This window comes from Fusarium venenatum (genome assembly GCF_020744135.1).
Source record: "Fusarium venenatum strain MPI-CAGE-CH-0201 chromosome Unknown EDB82scaffold_1, whole genome shotgun sequence".
In the NCBI taxonomy this organism is placed as follows: domain Eukaryota; kingdom Fungi; phylum Ascomycota; class Sordariomycetes; order Hypocreales; family Nectriaceae; genus Fusarium; species Fusarium venenatum.
In genome coordinates, this window is record NW_027072129.1 from 6818861 (window position 1) to 6833219 (window position 14359).

General features: G+C 50.1%; 7 protein-coding genes across 7 annotated transcripts; 4 read left to right on the forward strand and 3 right to left on the reverse strand.

Moving 5' to 3' along the window:
* The first annotated feature begins 859 nt into the window (after window positions 1-859).
* On the forward strand, window positions 860-2609 carry EDB82DRAFT_66734 (uncharacterized protein). The gene is made up of 6 exons (XM_065610028.1): window positions 860-1039; window positions 1098-1171; window positions 1226-1493; window positions 1549-1650; window positions 1714-1749; window positions 1797-2609. The coding sequence occupies exons 1-6, from the start codon at window positions 998-1000 to the stop codon at window positions 2475-2477; spliced, it is 1203 nt and encodes a 400-aa protein (XP_065465708.1). The 5' UTR covers window positions 860-997; the 3' UTR covers window positions 2478-2609.
* On the reverse strand, window positions 2560-4101 carry EDB82DRAFT_66757 (RNase P subunit p30-domain-containing protein). Its single transcript, XM_025729833.2, has one exon. It carries the CDS (start codon window positions 3653-3655, stop codon window positions 2741-2743), a length of 915 nt encoding a protein of 304 aa, XP_025589018.2. The 5' UTR covers window positions 3656-4101; the 3' UTR covers window positions 2560-2740.
* A 503-nt stretch (window positions 4102-4604) lies between these two features.
* Window positions 4605-4983, forward strand: EDB82DRAFT_521038 (uncharacterized protein; the record flags this gene model as incomplete). Its single annotated transcript, XM_025729831.1, has 2 exons — window positions 4605-4748; window positions 4801-4983. The coding sequence occupies 2 exons, from the start codon at window positions 4605-4607 to the stop codon at window positions 4981-4983; spliced, it is 327 nt and encodes a 108-aa protein (XP_025589017.1).
* A 1058-nt stretch (window positions 4984-6041) lies between these two features.
* Window positions 6042-9848, forward strand: EDB82DRAFT_66859 (uncharacterized protein). Its single transcript, XM_025729830.2, has 2 exons — window positions 6042-9009; window positions 9061-9848. The coding sequence occupies exons 1-2, from the start codon at window positions 6140-6142 to the stop codon at window positions 9626-9628; spliced, it is 3438 nt and encodes a 1145-aa protein (XP_025589016.2). The 5' UTR covers window positions 6042-6139; the 3' UTR covers window positions 9629-9848.
* On the reverse strand, window positions 9814-10518 carry EDB82DRAFT_66864 (uncharacterized protein). The gene has a single exon (XM_025729828.2). The coding sequence runs from the start codon at window positions 10389-10391 to the stop codon at window positions 10068-10070; it is 324 nt and encodes a 107-aa protein (XP_025589014.1). The 5' UTR covers window positions 10392-10518; the 3' UTR covers window positions 9814-10067.
* A 353-nt stretch (window positions 10519-10871) lies between these two features.
* Window positions 10872-12761, forward strand: EDB82DRAFT_488715 (DAHP synthetase). Its single transcript, XM_025729827.2, has one exon. The coding sequence runs from the start codon at window positions 11168-11170 to the stop codon at window positions 12575-12577; it is 1410 nt and encodes a 469-aa protein (XP_025589013.1). The 5' UTR covers window positions 10872-11167; the 3' UTR covers window positions 12578-12761.
* Window positions 12762-14338, reverse strand: EDB82DRAFT_533302 (galactose mutarotase-like domain-containing protein). Its single transcript, XM_025729826.2, has 3 exons — window positions 13771-14338; window positions 13404-13712; window positions 12762-13353 (listed from the first exon to the last, which is right to left on the reverse strand). The coding sequence occupies exons 1-3, from the start codon at window positions 14026-14028 to the stop codon at window positions 12979-12981; spliced, it is 942 nt and encodes a 313-aa protein (XP_025589012.1). The 5' UTR covers window positions 14029-14338; the 3' UTR covers window positions 12762-12978.
* Between the last annotated feature and the right edge of the window lie 21 nt (window positions 14339-14359).

Sequence of the window (14359 nt, forward strand, 5' to 3'; positions counted from 1 at the left end):
AGATGGCCTTTTCAGATGTGATTGTGTGCAGTAACAGCGCTAAACAAAACTCAGTAAATGTGTATTATCTTTGCCAAGTCCTGTCAAACGATGGTGCCCGTGTTGGCCTCCTTTTTAGCTAATAGGTATATTACCGTAGGCAGGAAAACTTCCTCAGACTTGCCAAGCTCCAGGATATACGTATGTATAAAATATCGAGACTGAGATGAGCTATTGAATTGCCAAGATGTTGCTGACCGGAAGCCTTCTTATACCTTTGAATTAAAGTTATCTACTAGCAAGGCTCATCACTTTTTGAAGATGTTATGTTCCCTACAGAGTATGGATAGTCGCCATAACGTCTCAGGAACCACTCTTTAACCCCTGATCCCTGTTTCTTAAGCTACAATAGCGAGTCTCCAAAACTTACACCCCTGGCACATCCTAACCTCAATCGTCGCAGTCTCCGTTTGAGCCTCAGATTCTGGAATCGAAATGCACCAGAATGAGCCCCTGTTCAAACGGCTGTGCCTTGCATTATCACCTAGCCTGCCATGCCTCGCCTCTAACGGTGTGAACGGCGGCGCGTGGCACGTTGGGCTTCCTCAGTTATTACACTACCTATAGCGAATAAACTAGTATCATCCCATTGTCCTCCCCCCTCCTCTCGTCCCTTCTCCTCTGATCTGATTCTGTTTCTACTATGCGTTGTGTTCTTCTTCTTGTTTCTCTCTCGTGACATCCAGTCAATCAATCAATCGCTCGCTCTTTCACTGGTTGATTCGCTGTCACGCCTTCAATTCTTGTTCTGCCCTGTTGCAGCTATTATTTCTTAACTTAACCACTTCTGTTGGTTAAGGCACCTTTTCTTAATACCATCTCGGTACATCTGTCGCTCATTCATCACAAAACCGAAAACTGTCACCAACGGCTGGACTGTTGTGTTATACCGCTCTTTTACACCAAATCACGAAAGAAATCAATAGTTTATTAGGAGAGAGAGTTAGGATCAAGCATCATGAAGTTGTTGTATTGGCTTACTGCCGCCCATGTTGCGCAGGTAGGTGGACTCGACTTATACCAAAATACCACGAAAGCCAATATTAACTATAAAGTAGGCCGCGGGAAGACATGGGAGGATGAAAAAGAGGCAGGAGATCGAGGGAGCCGTTAACGCAGCCAAGTTTGAAGGGCAAGTCTACGAAAATCGAGGAAACAGCATCGACACTTACTAACATGTCTTCAGACTGAGGCTGTCTTATATCACCGAAACCACCACTGAAAGGGTGACCATGACACAGCTCAGGACCATTCTGCAGACTCCTGCAGCCGTGGCTCCAGTCGCTGCTGAGCCTGTTACTGTTACTATCAACGCAGAGCCTGTAACTGTCTACGAGACCAAGACCGAGGTTATTAACCAAGTCGAGACTCAGTTTGTCACTCAAGTTCAGGTTGAGACTCAATACGTTACTCAGGTCGACGTTCAGATCGTCACCGAAGTGGCTCCAGCTCCAGTAACTTTGTTCAAATCTAGTATATGCCAGAACTCGCCTGCTGACTGGTCTATAGCCTGCTGTTACCATCAAAGAACCTATTACCATCATCGAGGTCGAGCCCGTCACCGTTAACCAGGTCATCACCGAGACAGTGCACATCCCTGGAGAAGCACCAGTAAGCCTCAACCATTGTCTCCGTCTTTAATTAGGATCAGGATTAGGCACTAACTCGCCAAAGGCTCCCGTTACTATAACTGTTCCTGGAGAAGGAGCTGTAAGTCGTCGTGAACTCTGAAATGACCACGCACTAACTCAGTAAAGGACCCTATTACTATCATCCACACCGTGCAGGCCCCTCAGGAACCTAGCGCTCCTGTTGGACAAGTCCCAGGGCCAGGCGTTACCACGATCCCGATTCCCGAAAGCTCTCTGCCCAGGACGACACTTGCATCAGACCCGTATGCCGTTGTCGGGCCTATAATAACCCAGAGCATCACTCCCAAGCTCCCTACCAGTGCCCTCGAAGCACCTGCGACTGGGCCTTCCACCAGCCCTGTTGAACAACCTATCGAACAGCCTGCCCCAGCACCTCCTACCAGCGCTGCTGAGGAGCCCGTTGCACAACCTTCTACCAGTGCTGTCAACGAGCCTACGACACAGCCGTCTACCACAGCCGTTGAAGAGCCCGAAGCTGAAGCCACCTCCAGCCAAGCAGAGCCTACCACTGAACCGACTCCTACCCAGGAGGAGTCTGAGGGTGACACTCCTACCATGTCCCCTTCGATGGATCTCGGCAACGTGGGACCTGACACCACAGGAGCTATCGCTGCGCCTGTCCTAGACGGAACCAGGCCCACAACTGCCAATTCTGGAAATGCTCCTTCACAGACCCGAGCTCCCATCGATCTCTCCGACCCGTCGAAACTCAGCAGTGTCCTCGACTTGGGCAACTTGGGTGGAGGAGCAGGGCCACTCAAGGCTCGTGCCACGGGTGCTCCGTGAGATAATGTGGCATTTGACTGGATTGCGTTGAATTCGGGGATAGTAAAATGTAGTGTTTGAAGTAGACTCTGGGTTTCTTTCGAAGAGAAGAGCACTTGTGCTCGTAATATTGTAGCTAGGTAGTCTTATAATACATGTGAGCAAGTCTCCAGAGCAGATCGATGTTTTTTTATTATTTTGCATCTGTCTATTGTATGGGTATCATGGTGCCATGGCTCTTGTACTTGACAAGTCCGAATACCGAAATGCTCATTTCTTCCTTCTCATTTCTGCTCCGTTGTTGCATTTCTCTGGGCTAGCTTCATCTTTTTGGCCTGTCGTTTGCTGATTTGCTGATTGTCATCCTCGCCGTTCTTACGCTTTTGGTTCTGATTCTGTCCCTTGCTTTTGTTCTTCTTTCCGGAATCTTTCCCTGTGTTTTTACTATCCGCATTATCGTTTGACCCTTTTTCTTGTTCGGCGACTTCGACGATGTTAATAACACCCCTGAAGCCGTTCCTCTTGATGCCCTCATTCACAACGACAGAACGCGGTATCTCACCAAGACCTTGCATGCCCTTTTCACTGCCCAAGCCCCATACGCTCAGTAGATTGACCACATCCGCAGGCGCCCTCAGCGACAGCGCATCCTTGGCTTCGCTGCTGAGTAGTATGCCTCTACCACGTGTGGCCCGGATGAGACCTGTGACATTTGAGATGAAGTTTGCACGTCCTCGAGCATCGGCGGCCAGAGCTTGGCTGTAACAGACCTCAAAGCGAATACCCCGCGAGACAGCCGCCATGCATGGTTTCGGTTTGAAGTGGAATTCCAGGTACTTTGTAAAGTCCACGGATATTATGGGTACGTCGAGCGTTAAGCAGGCGTTTTGAAAGGCCTTGTCCGTGAGCGGACGGGTGGCGATGATGTCGTATGTGGAAGTGAGGAACGGAATTCTGTAATTATTGGCCGAAGGGTCTGATAAAGGAAGAGTCGCACGGTGGAGGACATTTGGAAGCTTTGAGGTTGGCGACGATGGAATCGACGGGAATGGCGCGGTATGGTTGGGAGGAAACGGTAGCGTGAGCGTGTGATTGAGAGCGACGGTTGAGTACCCGAGAGATGAAGATAGAGTGAGGGCCTGGAGAAGCTGTTCCTCAGTCGTGGAGGGCGACCAGGCGATGTTGAGGTCGTAAAGCATGTCTGGTAGCGTAGTTGTTGGAGCTTTGTTCAAAGGTTTCCCTATGGTCTAGTAGAGCATCGTATGTCTATAAGGGGAGAATCCGAAGATGTATTGATGAGGCCTGGGGATTGCACTGGAATCCACGAAAAAAAGACAACTGCGCGAGAGTTGTAGCTGTTGTTGTAGGCGATGCCAACGTGCTGGTGGTGATGAGTTGAAGCTGACTTTTTTTTTTCCCTGCCTGTTAAAGTTTCCCCACGAACTAACTTAGTACTACAGAGCCAGTACCATGACGCATAACTCTGCGCCTTCGAGCATGATTGGTTCGCTGATTGCAATTGTTGATATAACACTTTAGGACAATATGTAAGTAAAACAGGCGAATTGTGTAATCATTTGTTAATTCTTAGGTATGTTGAAAAATATCAGATCCTCTCTCATCCAGCTTTCCTTTTCTTAGTACTTGCCAGAGGCATCACCTGCAGTGACAGAAACTCAGTCGTAAGAAGATGTGGTCCGTGCGGCAGGAGCCTTTCCACTAAGAAAGCGCCCCCCTACCGTTCGTCATCACCTTGTTCCTGTGCCTGACTCTATCAACATCAACACCAACTCTTGTCACTTTCAGCAGTGCAAATACATTATCTTCACACTCTCTATTTTCAGGAAACGCTTGATTTTGATATATCGCATCCATAGACTCCTGAGTCATTTCCAGCACCAAGATAGATACAGCTTCAACTCACATATATACCTACCAACTACACTGACACCTGACCGACCTGTGACCACAACTTAAGCTTGCCAAGAACTGCGCCGCCTAATTAACGACGACGGCGCGCCACCTCAACTCCTGGGCCAGCGACGATCAACTTCGTTTCGACACACACAACGTCGTACTTGATTGAGACAAATACCCGCCAATAGCCCATTCATCGCAAACACTCTCCGCTCAAAAACCTCTTCAACAATGTTCTTCTTTTTCGTGTGCGGTGAGCACACCTTCCGCAAGGAAGTCCCAGGCTATGAGGGAATGGTATGCCAATGTCACCACTGTGGTAACATGGCTGCGCATGTCCAAAAGAGCAATCCTTGGTTTACATTCTGTTGGATTGTATGACCGATCTCCTCTGACTCTTCCTTCAATCAGCTAACAACTATTGCAGCCGCTCATCCCTTTGTCCATCTCCGGCTATACCGATGTCGCATGCCGAATCTGCAACTTCCATCAACCGCTAGAGAATCGCCCAGATGTCAAGGCCATGGCCAACGGCGGAGGACCACCACAGCAACAATGGGGGCCTCCCCACGGCGCACCTCAAGGGCAACAGCCTATGCGATACGGCTAAGATGGGTCGATTACTCCTCTTGTTGCGCGAGTTTACAAGCAGTGGCTTTCGGCACGCCTGACATTTTGATACTACGTTTCTTTAGTTTTGGATTTCAATGTTGTTTGATGAGGCGGTACAGCCTGGTGTTAAGGCGAAATTGGGATACCACAGTGGGGATGACTACTGGGATGACTCTGGTTCCAACGGCCAATTTATTTCCGTGCTACTTTGCCGAGCCTATCGATTTACTGTCATTTCGGCGCGAAAACAAATATGGACTGAAAAGAAAACATGCAAATTTTCAAAGCCGATGGGCCTGGTTGAAAAGCATTTGAGTGGTGATATACAAATTTGCTTATGGCGAGACAGTAATAAGCCTGACTTGTTGGATGATGGTTTTTTGGGGAGATTTACAGCTTTGATCACTCAGAGGAACGGGATTAAAGCTTTAACTCCTGAGAGACAAGAGATGAAATTAGTGAGGAGGTTTACACTATCTCAAACTAGTCCCCAGACTGTTGATCTTTCGCACCACAAAGATTCCAGGTCATGTTTTGCGGCATCTCTTGTTATGTGCACACATTTCAGAATGCGATTGAGTTCAAACGGTTCGATCCATCTTCTCTCATTGGTAATTGGTGCCCATCATTCTCCGTTTTCATGTCTAGTAGCTTTTAATATCTGACTTCGAGAAACCCTGATGAAGTAATGGCTGAAAGGGGAATTGATATGGCTCGTCTTCATTTCGAGGCGATTATTTTGCCCATCTTTAATACAAGAATCATTAGGAAACACGTCATTGGATAGACATACAGCAACCAAGCGAAACATTTGACTCGTGCTGCAGGTAAGAGATATTCCATATTATCATCTGGAAGCACGCTACCCTGCAAAACATATGGTTAGTACGCGTTATTGACAAGGGATATAGTCCCGGTTGCGGGGCGGTCATTCACGGTTGGCAGCTGCGATCTGCACCCATGCCGGTTCAAGCGAGTTGTTGCCCAGCAACGACACCAAACACGGACAGAGACATAAGACCCTTCGGCCAGAAACAGACACCAACCTGGAATCAACAATTTCATCGTGCATGATGATTTGACCCTGACATAGATTCTTTCCCATCTTCTTCATTATACTAACCATACAACAAACACAGCAAAAGTCCACAATCATGGATTCACCACCCAAGAGAATGACACGGGCCAGAGCCGCTGCCAAAGCCACAGATCCCTCCGTGAAAACCACAAAGATTGTCACAGCTGCTGCAAGGGCGAGGAGCACTGCAACAGCGGGTACCAAGAGCACAGCCGCCAAGAGAAAGACAAGAGCAGACGAGAACGATGAAGATGAGGAGCAGCAGCGCGAAATTGCTGTTGTTAGGAGAACGCGTGGTCGACCAAGGAAAGCCGGGGATGTCGAAGAGCCCGAGGCTGAACCTGAAGCACCTGCAAAGCCTACACGGGGTCGTATAGTAAAGAAGACTGCTACTGAAGCTCCCAAGTCGACTACCACTACCACCGCCACCGCCACCGCCCCTGCCAAACCTACGCGAGGGCGGCCAAGGAAAGCAATTGCTACTGAGGAACCTGCCCCGGCGCCTGTTAAGAAGACTACCACAATACGCACTCGCACTACAGCATCATCGACGGCTACAAAGCCAACAACATTGGCCAAGCCTCCTCTAAAGAAATCCGTCAAGTTCCAAGAGCCTGATAAGGAGAATATCGAGCCTGCTGTCGAGGCAAAGGAGCCTGCTCGAACTGGAATTAGAGGTCGGCCGGCCAAACGTGGAGGAGCAGCTGGAAGTCGAACAACCAGAGCGGCGGTAAGATCCGCTGAATCGACAGACAATAAACCATTAAGTCCTAAGAAGATTACCCAGATACCTGTCTCGAAGGACGACGAATCCGAGGATGAACTTGCCGGCGACATGCCGCCTGTCAAGCCCATGATGAAGAGCCCGATTAAGCCCCCTACCAACATTGTCAAGACCCAACCGGAGCACACCGAAGAACCCACCGAGTCAATAAGTGCTTCTGAAAGCATCAGTAACCCTCCCAGCCTCGGCGCACTGATTTTGAGATCTCCCGCTAAGAGGCAACCTGCTTCACCCGACAAGGACACCTTGAGATCCCCAGCTCGCCGCATTGGTCCCATTGTTCTCCCTGGATCGACTATGAAGAAGACACAGGAAGGTGACAACCAGGCTGAAGATGGAATGTCTTCCAAGAACTCCCTACTTCAATCTGCGGCTAAGCGACCCCAGTCACCCATTAAAGGGTTGAACTTCGGAGTTTCCTTACAGCCCCAACAATCCCAATCAGCAATGAAGGCTTCTCTTCTGCTTTCACCACCTAAGCGGGCCATGCCTGGGCTGAAGCCAGTTACAGAACCTCGACCCCAAGATGTTCGTGCCCTCGACGAACCACCAATCATGAAGCCTTTGGTTCTTGGCACGCCTTCCCGTGGTCCCTCCATCCGACCTTCTGATAAGCTCATGTCAGAGGAGCAAGCTGAGTTGGATCTCGACACAGTCGAGGCCGACGTCTTCGACCAGCCTTTGGAAAACTTGGAGTTCCCCGGTCGTCTGTCTGCTGTCCTCCCCCGTCATGCTGATCCCGCTTGGAAGAAGGATATGGGTATTGCCGACCAGTCTCAAGAGGAGATCGAAGACGTGGAGGAACCCCAGGCTGAGCTAGAGATTGTCGAGAATATTCAGGAGGAGGCTGTTGTCAAACCCGAGCCAACTACAGATGCGGCTGATCTTACCGAAGAAGAGGAGGACAGTATGGTTGTCGACGAGGATACTGGTGACGAGCAGGTCGTCCAGGCAGACGTTGGTATCCAAGAGACTGAAATCGAGAGTGATGTCCCTACACACTCTCCCGTGCAGGAACAGAACCCCATATACCAGCTTCGAGAAAAGGATCTAGAACCTCAGGATACAGATTCGGAATCAGACGACGAGGATGCTGCACCTACCAACGCAGTGCCTGTCACTCCAACACCATTTGGTCGCAAAACACCTAAGACCTCTCGAGCTTCCATGGGTGGCTTCAGCGCTCTTGCTGATCGTCTGGGTTCTTGGAAAGCTAGCACTCCGGTTAAAATGGCACCTCTGACTTCTGGAGACAAAAAGGCCGCCGTTCTTTCCGAACACGTTGCTACCCCCAAGTCTGTGGAATCGCCAGCTTCGACTCATTTCTTTGATGATGAGATGACTGTTCGAGCAGGCATGGAAGATCTACAAGCGGATAACACTGCAGAGGTTGTGGATCCCGATTTTGATGACATGGAGGTTACTGAGGAAGACGTCGAACTAGCTCAGGAGGCCAACGAGATGTCTCTGATGGAGCCTGATGTCCTTGACGAGGTTGTCAACACTGATGCGTTTGACGACACACTCTCTGAAGCTAGTCAAGAGTATGGTGACGAGAACGAGATTCCTTCCTCAATGGTCCCTACCACCCCTGTTCGCCCTGTTATGAAGACCTTCAACACCACTACCAAGGTGCCTTTGAAGCCTGCGGACGACTCCTCACCTACCCCTCTTAAGAAGCGTAGCTTCAGCGCCTCGCGAGCCCCCCCAAAGCGTCCCTCTGGATCAACAAGGAGCTCCACTGCCGTCCCATATTCTCCCAAAGGAAGGAAGAGCATGCCCGCTACCATCCCTGAGAGTCCCTCCGCCCCCCCTCCAGCCACTCCCTCAAAGTCAGACCTTTGGTCTTCATTGGGGACACCTGCACGAACACCCCGTCGCGATTTAAACCCAGCCATCCTTCGTGGTGCCGTCGTCTTCGTCGATGTATATACCAGCGAAGGAGCTGATGCTAGCAGCATCTTTGTGGACCTACTCACTCAGATGGGCGCCAAGTGCATGAAGTCATGGAGCTGGAACCCCAGCAGTTCCGAAAACGATATGACTTCAAACAAGGTTGGAATCACACATGTTGTTTTCAAGGATGGCAGCAAACGCACACTGGAGAAGGTCCGTGAAAGCAACGGAGTCGTCCAGTGTGTTGGAGTTAGTTGGGTGCTTGAGTAAGTTGGACACATTCTTTCGTTTTGATCACCAGAGCTAACATGTGCTAGTTGCGAGCGTTTGAATGACTGGGTTGAGGAAAGCCCCTACAAGATCGACACAAGCAATGTCCCCCGCGGTGGAGCTCGCCGTCGCAAGAGTATGGAGCCCAAGGCTTTGGCCAACATGAACGGCACTCTCGTCACCAGTCCTACGAAGGGAGGCTCTCGAACTACTCCTTCTACCCCCAGCAACCGTCGCCAGAGTACACAATGGATGTATACTCCCTCGGAGCAAGACGAAGATGAGGAGATGGAGGATTTCGAGTGGTCTGAAGCAATTCTTACTCCTGTCCCCAAGACACCTGCTCCAGAGGCTATTGCACGATACGCCGCCAATCTCGACCTCGAGTCGGCTTCCGCTGATGATGATGACGATGATGATTTGGACGAGTCACCCACGAAGGATGCTCTCCTGATGCGAACGTGCCCCCCAAAGAAGTCCATCCGTGAGATGGGCGCTGGACTTCTCAGCCAGACCAAGGATGATGGTGTCCTTATGCGACTCATGGCTGCACGACGCAAGAGTCTACAGTTTGCGCCCAAGATTGGTAGTCCTTTAGCGAGGACCTGGCAGTAATAGACTGGATATGGTCAAGGTGGAATAATTGTACATGGACAGGTTTTGATCCGGAGTTTATGGGTTCATATTAGATTTTGCTGTCACACGGCATGGCTGGTAACAATCACTCATTTTGCCATAGGAGGGGATACCACGGGAACAGACAGGACCTCCGACTGGGCGTTTGGTGGAATGGCATTGACTGGATACTTGTACACATATTTGAGAGCTGGTACACTAAGAATCCAGCATGTTGATTGATCTGCAATATTTCCGACTCGTGTTTGTGTGACTGTAGAAGGCTCGAGACGGGTAAATCTCATATCGTTGGTAATATGTTTGCTACATGCTCGCTAAACGCGGGAACCATCAAGACCTTTTCCTAACTGTCGCACCATTTCCCACCAGCTCTTGGCAGAGAAAGATGAAAATGTAACGCCTTATCGTGGTATCGTCTTTAAGCCTTGACAAACGCCCTCATAGCCTTGACAGCATCACCCTCATTGCTCTTTAGCAGCTCGGTAGCCTTTGGCTTGGGCAATTCGAGCTCCTCGACGAGAAGAGCGACGTCAGCAGCATCAACTTTGACGTTCTTGTTGGAGGCGGCAGCGGCTGCGGACTTGCTGGCGCCGCCGAGGGTCTTGATTGCTTTGTTGGCCGCGTCGGCGTCAACGTTTTGTGGTGTCGAAGGAGAGTCGGCAGCGTCGAGATTCTCGAGGGCTGAGGCGGCTTTGCGGTCCTCGGCGGACTTTGCTGTTTGAGAGGGGGTTTCGTCGGCCATTTTGTTTCTATTGTGTTTTTTGGTAGTGTGGATTATATGGAAGTAATGATCAAGGTGAAGCTAACTTGGGTTGATTTTAGGTGGTTGGAATTATAGTGGAGGTGATGGAAGCTATGGTGGGGTTTGGAGGGGGCAAGCAGGTCCAGGCCTCCCATTCTTCTCCCGCCGAGGCAGTATGATTGAAGCTCATATGACAGACTACTAATGGAATTTTACCTCTCATTATTTACATATTAAAACCTATTAGAACTTTGCATTCAAAACTAATGACTACTGTGTGTATGTAAGTTCTGTAAGGCATACAATCCAATGTCTCGATTCGGCTTCAATAACTATCCTTTGTCTCTATTCAGTCTCATTCAAGCATCATTAAACGTGTTATGAATGGTTTAGATCAGGCTGTAGTGTACTTTCCATTTATCCTTTTGAGCATTATTCGTCCAAGTTTGTTGACGCCACATAATAAACTCCAATCAATGTGTGGAAAGAAAATGACGGAGTTTTTATTCGGTTACGCCACATTTCTTTGTTAATTGGCCTTGTCGTCCGACTTCATTTTCCAGGGTCTGCTGCATCTTGAGCATCTTTCTTTGTTCACTGTGACTCATTTCTCCAACACCTTCGATTCAATTCCTCCACCACTTTTTCAACTGACTTGAGAGCGTTACAGGAGAACCGAATAGATCAATTCTGGTTATTTGAGTTTGTCACCTTTGTGTGGTTCTACTCTGTTGAATTTGTATCTTATTCCACTCTTACACAACCCGGCTTTCAATATGGCTTCATCCTCCTCCGCCGCCTGGGATCCCTCTTCTTGGCGCTCAAAGCCCATCAAGCAATCCCCCAACTACCCTGATCCAGAGCCTCTCGCCAAAGCAGTTCAGGAACTCACCGATCTTCCTCCTTTGGTACATCCCAATGAAATCATTGCTCTGAAGGCTCATCTCCGCGATGTCGCACAAGGCAACGCCTTTCTTCTCCAGGGCGGCGATTGCGCAGAACTCTTTGACTACTGCCGCCAGGGCCCTATCGAAAGCAAGATCAAGCTGCTGTTGCAAATGAGCGTTGTTCTCATCTGGGGAACCAACAAGCGAGTCGTGCGCATTGGTCGAATGGCTGGACAGTATGCGAAGCCGCGATCGAGTCCTACTGAAATGGTTGATGGGAAGGAAGTTCCCAGTTTCAAGGGCGACATCATCAACGGCTTCCGTCTTGAGGATCGCGAAATTGATCCTAACCGCCTTGTCAAGGCCTACCACCACTCTGCCGCGACCCTGAACTACATCCGTGCCGCTCTCGCCTCGGGTATCGCTGATCTCCACCGGCCGCTTGACTGGGGCCTCGGCCATGTGCGGGACCCGGAGCTTAAGGAGAAGTACTCAACTATTGCTTCGAGCATCCAGCAGACACTGCGTTTCCTCCAAGTCATTAACGCTCGACCTGGCGAGCTGGACTCTGTTGAGCTCTTCACCAGCCACGAGGGTCTCCTGCTTGATTATGAGCAGCCTCTGACCCGTCTGCTTGACAAGCCTGTTGCCCGGACCGTAAGCCCCACGCCTCTGGGTGGCGACGGCGAGAAGAAAGAATACTACGATACCTCTGCACACTTCATCTGGATCGGTGATCGTACACGTCAGATTGACCATGCTCACGTTGAGTTCTTCCGTGGCATTGCCAACCCTATTGGTATCAAGGTCGGCCCTACAACACCAGCCTCAGACCTCCTCTCTCTCCTCCGCACCCTAAACCCATCTTGCGAGCCCGGTAAGATCACTCTCATCACACGCTACGGCGCCGCCAAAGTGGGCGATCTCCTACCCACGCACATTCGTGCTGTCGAAGACTCAGAGTACCGCCGCACTGTTGTCTGGCAATGTGACCCAATGCACGGTAACACACTGTCCACGCCGACAGGCATCAAAACACGTCGTTTCGGCGATATCTACCGTGAGCTTCAAGAGACGCTACGCATCCACAAGGAGCAGGGTAGCAATCTTGGCGGTATGCACCTTGAGCTCACTGGTGATGCTGTTACAGAGTGTTTGGGTGGCAGCGAGGACTTGGGCGAGGACGATTTGTCGACGAACTACACTAGTTTCTGCGACCCGAGACTCAACGAGAAGCAGGCTCTCGAGCTGGCTTTCTTGGTGGCGGATCATTTCTCGAGAGAAGAAAAGGCGGTATGAATGGGGAATGCGTTTTGTAAGAGTTTGAGGCAATGAAAATGGGTATATCCATCAATTATAGGAAATAACAATATGAAAAGCACGCATGGTGCCCTGAGAGCATCATAAAGAAGAATGGCACGAATGAGACGTGATATGAGTAACAGTTCATTTCTGAACAATATTGGGCACAATCTATTGACCTTTATTTATTTATTTATTCAATGTGTTACTTGCTTCTCTCTGAGCTCTAAGCATGGATATGGACTTAACATTTGGTACTGCTGTACCTTATCTAGTTGTCAAAATAGATGTAAACTGATATCATGTCCATCTGAAATTATTGTGCTGCCGTTGCGTAAAAACTGTCATATCTTGAATTTGATCGCTCCCCCGCCACTCTTAACAGGACCGTCGCACCATCAAGCCAGTGTGATGGTTTGCGCCGCCTCGAAAGCGTCACCCTTCTCCAGTTTCTGCCAGCCCTTGACGGAACCAGGCTCAACGCACAGCATGTTCTTCCAGCCGTCCTTGGGAGAAAAGTCTTTGATGCCGGCGGATTTGTCAACCCACGGGTTCCAGACAACGACCTGGTCGAGGTTGTCGCGGACAATGCGGTAGCGGGGGCTGCCGGACTCGGAGATGACGACGGGGTGCTTGGGACCGTTGGCGGGCGTGTACACAGAGTCGGTCTCGCCAGAGAAGGTGATGGCGCCGGATTGAGTGGCCTCTGAGCTGGAAACCTTGGAGAAGTAGACAGAGTCCTCGAGACCAGTAACCTCTGTGGAGGCGATATCCTTGGAATAGTTAGTTCAAGCTCGTTCGATATAGATGAGTATAAACATACGCTGATCTTGAAGTAAGTGTGAAGAAGAGTCTGGAAGTCAAACGCGTCGTCGCCGTCGTTGGTGACAACGATTGTGGTGCCGAGACTCTCGCTGTCGAGAGAAACACTGTAGATAAGAGCAAACTTGTAGGGCCAGAGCGCCTTGAAGTCGTCGCTGATGCTCTCAGAGGACAGGCCAAAGTCGAGCTTGACGCTAGAGCTGGAGCCCTCGCTGGTGGACTTGCCAAGGAACTCCCATCGTGAGTTGCGAGCAAATCCGTGCTGGGGAAGCTTGGCTACGGGTTCATGGTCAGGGGCGGTACCAAAGACCTGCGGAGATTCGAATTAGAGACAGCAATGTGAGATTGTGGTTTGGAGGTGGTCATACAGGGAAGACGATAGGAATGCCTCCTCGAACGGGGGCACTGCCATCAAGAGCAGCAGTCTCGCTAACCCAGAGCTTCTCGGCTCCTGAAGCGTCCTTCCAGCTGATTACGGTGGCACCATGGAGGAGGACCTCGACACTCTCGCCCGAGGGAAGAACGGCCTTGACACGGGAGTTGTCGTGGGTAATGTCGGCAACAGCTTGGGGAGGAGCTGCGGGGGTTGAGGCAAGTGCCGAAGGCTTGTTAGGACGGTCGACCATTGTGAAAGATTTTGTGTACGAGAAATGTTAAAGGACTTTGAACAAGTGAAGGAAGTTGGAGGTGGAAGGTGAGGTAACGTCGTGGCGGGCGGGATGCTGAAGTGGGGTTCAGAAGGGTCCGTTCAAGTGGAGGAGGGGGATAAAAGATGGAAGAGAACTAAATAAGTAATCTAGAATAAAAGTGATGAAAGAGGTTAAATAGGACCTCGTAAAGCTGATAGTTTATGCCTACTAATCAATCAGCCTTTTATCCCCTGTAGTTTGATACCTAGTATGGTCTTCTCTAAGATCCGTGGTTGCTTCATGTCTGGGAGGAGGTGACAACCCAAGC

Excerpts from the sequence above, each read along its gene's own strand:
- EDB82DRAFT_66734 (XM_065610028.1), top strand. The coding sequence starts at position 998 with ATGAAGTTGTTGTATTGGCTTACTGCCGCCCATGTTGCGCAG. Across the intron at positions 1,040-1,097 it reads CTGCCGCCCATGTTGCGCAG|GCCGCGGGAAGACATGGGAG; the intron begins GTAGGTGGACTC and ends ACTATAAAGTAG. Across the intron at positions 1,651-1,713 it reads ACATCCCTGGAGAAGCACCA|GCTCCCGTTACTATAACTGT; the intron begins GTAAGCCTCAAC and ends AACTCGCCAAAG.
- EDB82DRAFT_66757 (XM_025729833.2), bottom strand. The coding sequence starts at position 3,655 with ATGCTTTACGACCTCAACATCGCCTGGTCGCCCTCCACGACTGAGGAA.
- EDB82DRAFT_66859 (XM_025729830.2), top strand. The coding sequence starts at position 6,140 with ATGGATTCACCACCCAAGAGAATGACACGGGCCAGAGCCGCTGCCAAA. Across the intron at positions 9,010-9,060 it reads GGAGTTAGTTGGGTGCTTGA|TTGCGAGCGTTTGAATGACT; the intron begins GTAAGTTGGACA and ends AACATGTGCTAG.
- EDB82DRAFT_66864 (XM_025729828.2), bottom strand. The coding sequence starts at position 10,391 with ATGGCCGACGAAACCCCCTCTCAAACAGCAAAGTCCGCCGAGGACCGC.
- EDB82DRAFT_488715 (XM_025729827.2), top strand. The coding sequence starts at position 11,168 with ATGGCTTCATCCTCCTCCGCCGCCTGGGATCCCTCTTCTTGGCGCTCA.
- EDB82DRAFT_533302 (XM_025729826.2), bottom strand. The coding sequence starts at position 14,028 with ATGGTCGACCGTCCTAACAAGCCTTCGGCACTTGCCTCAACCCCCGCA. Across the intron at positions 13,713-13,770 it reads GCATTCCTATCGTCTTCCCT|GTCTTTGGTACCGCCCCTGA; the intron begins GTATGACCACCT and ends GAATCTCCGCAG. Across the intron at positions 13,354-13,403 it reads ACACTTACTTCAAGATCAGC|GATATCGCCTCCACAGAGGT; the intron begins GTATGTTTATAC and ends AACTATTCCAAG.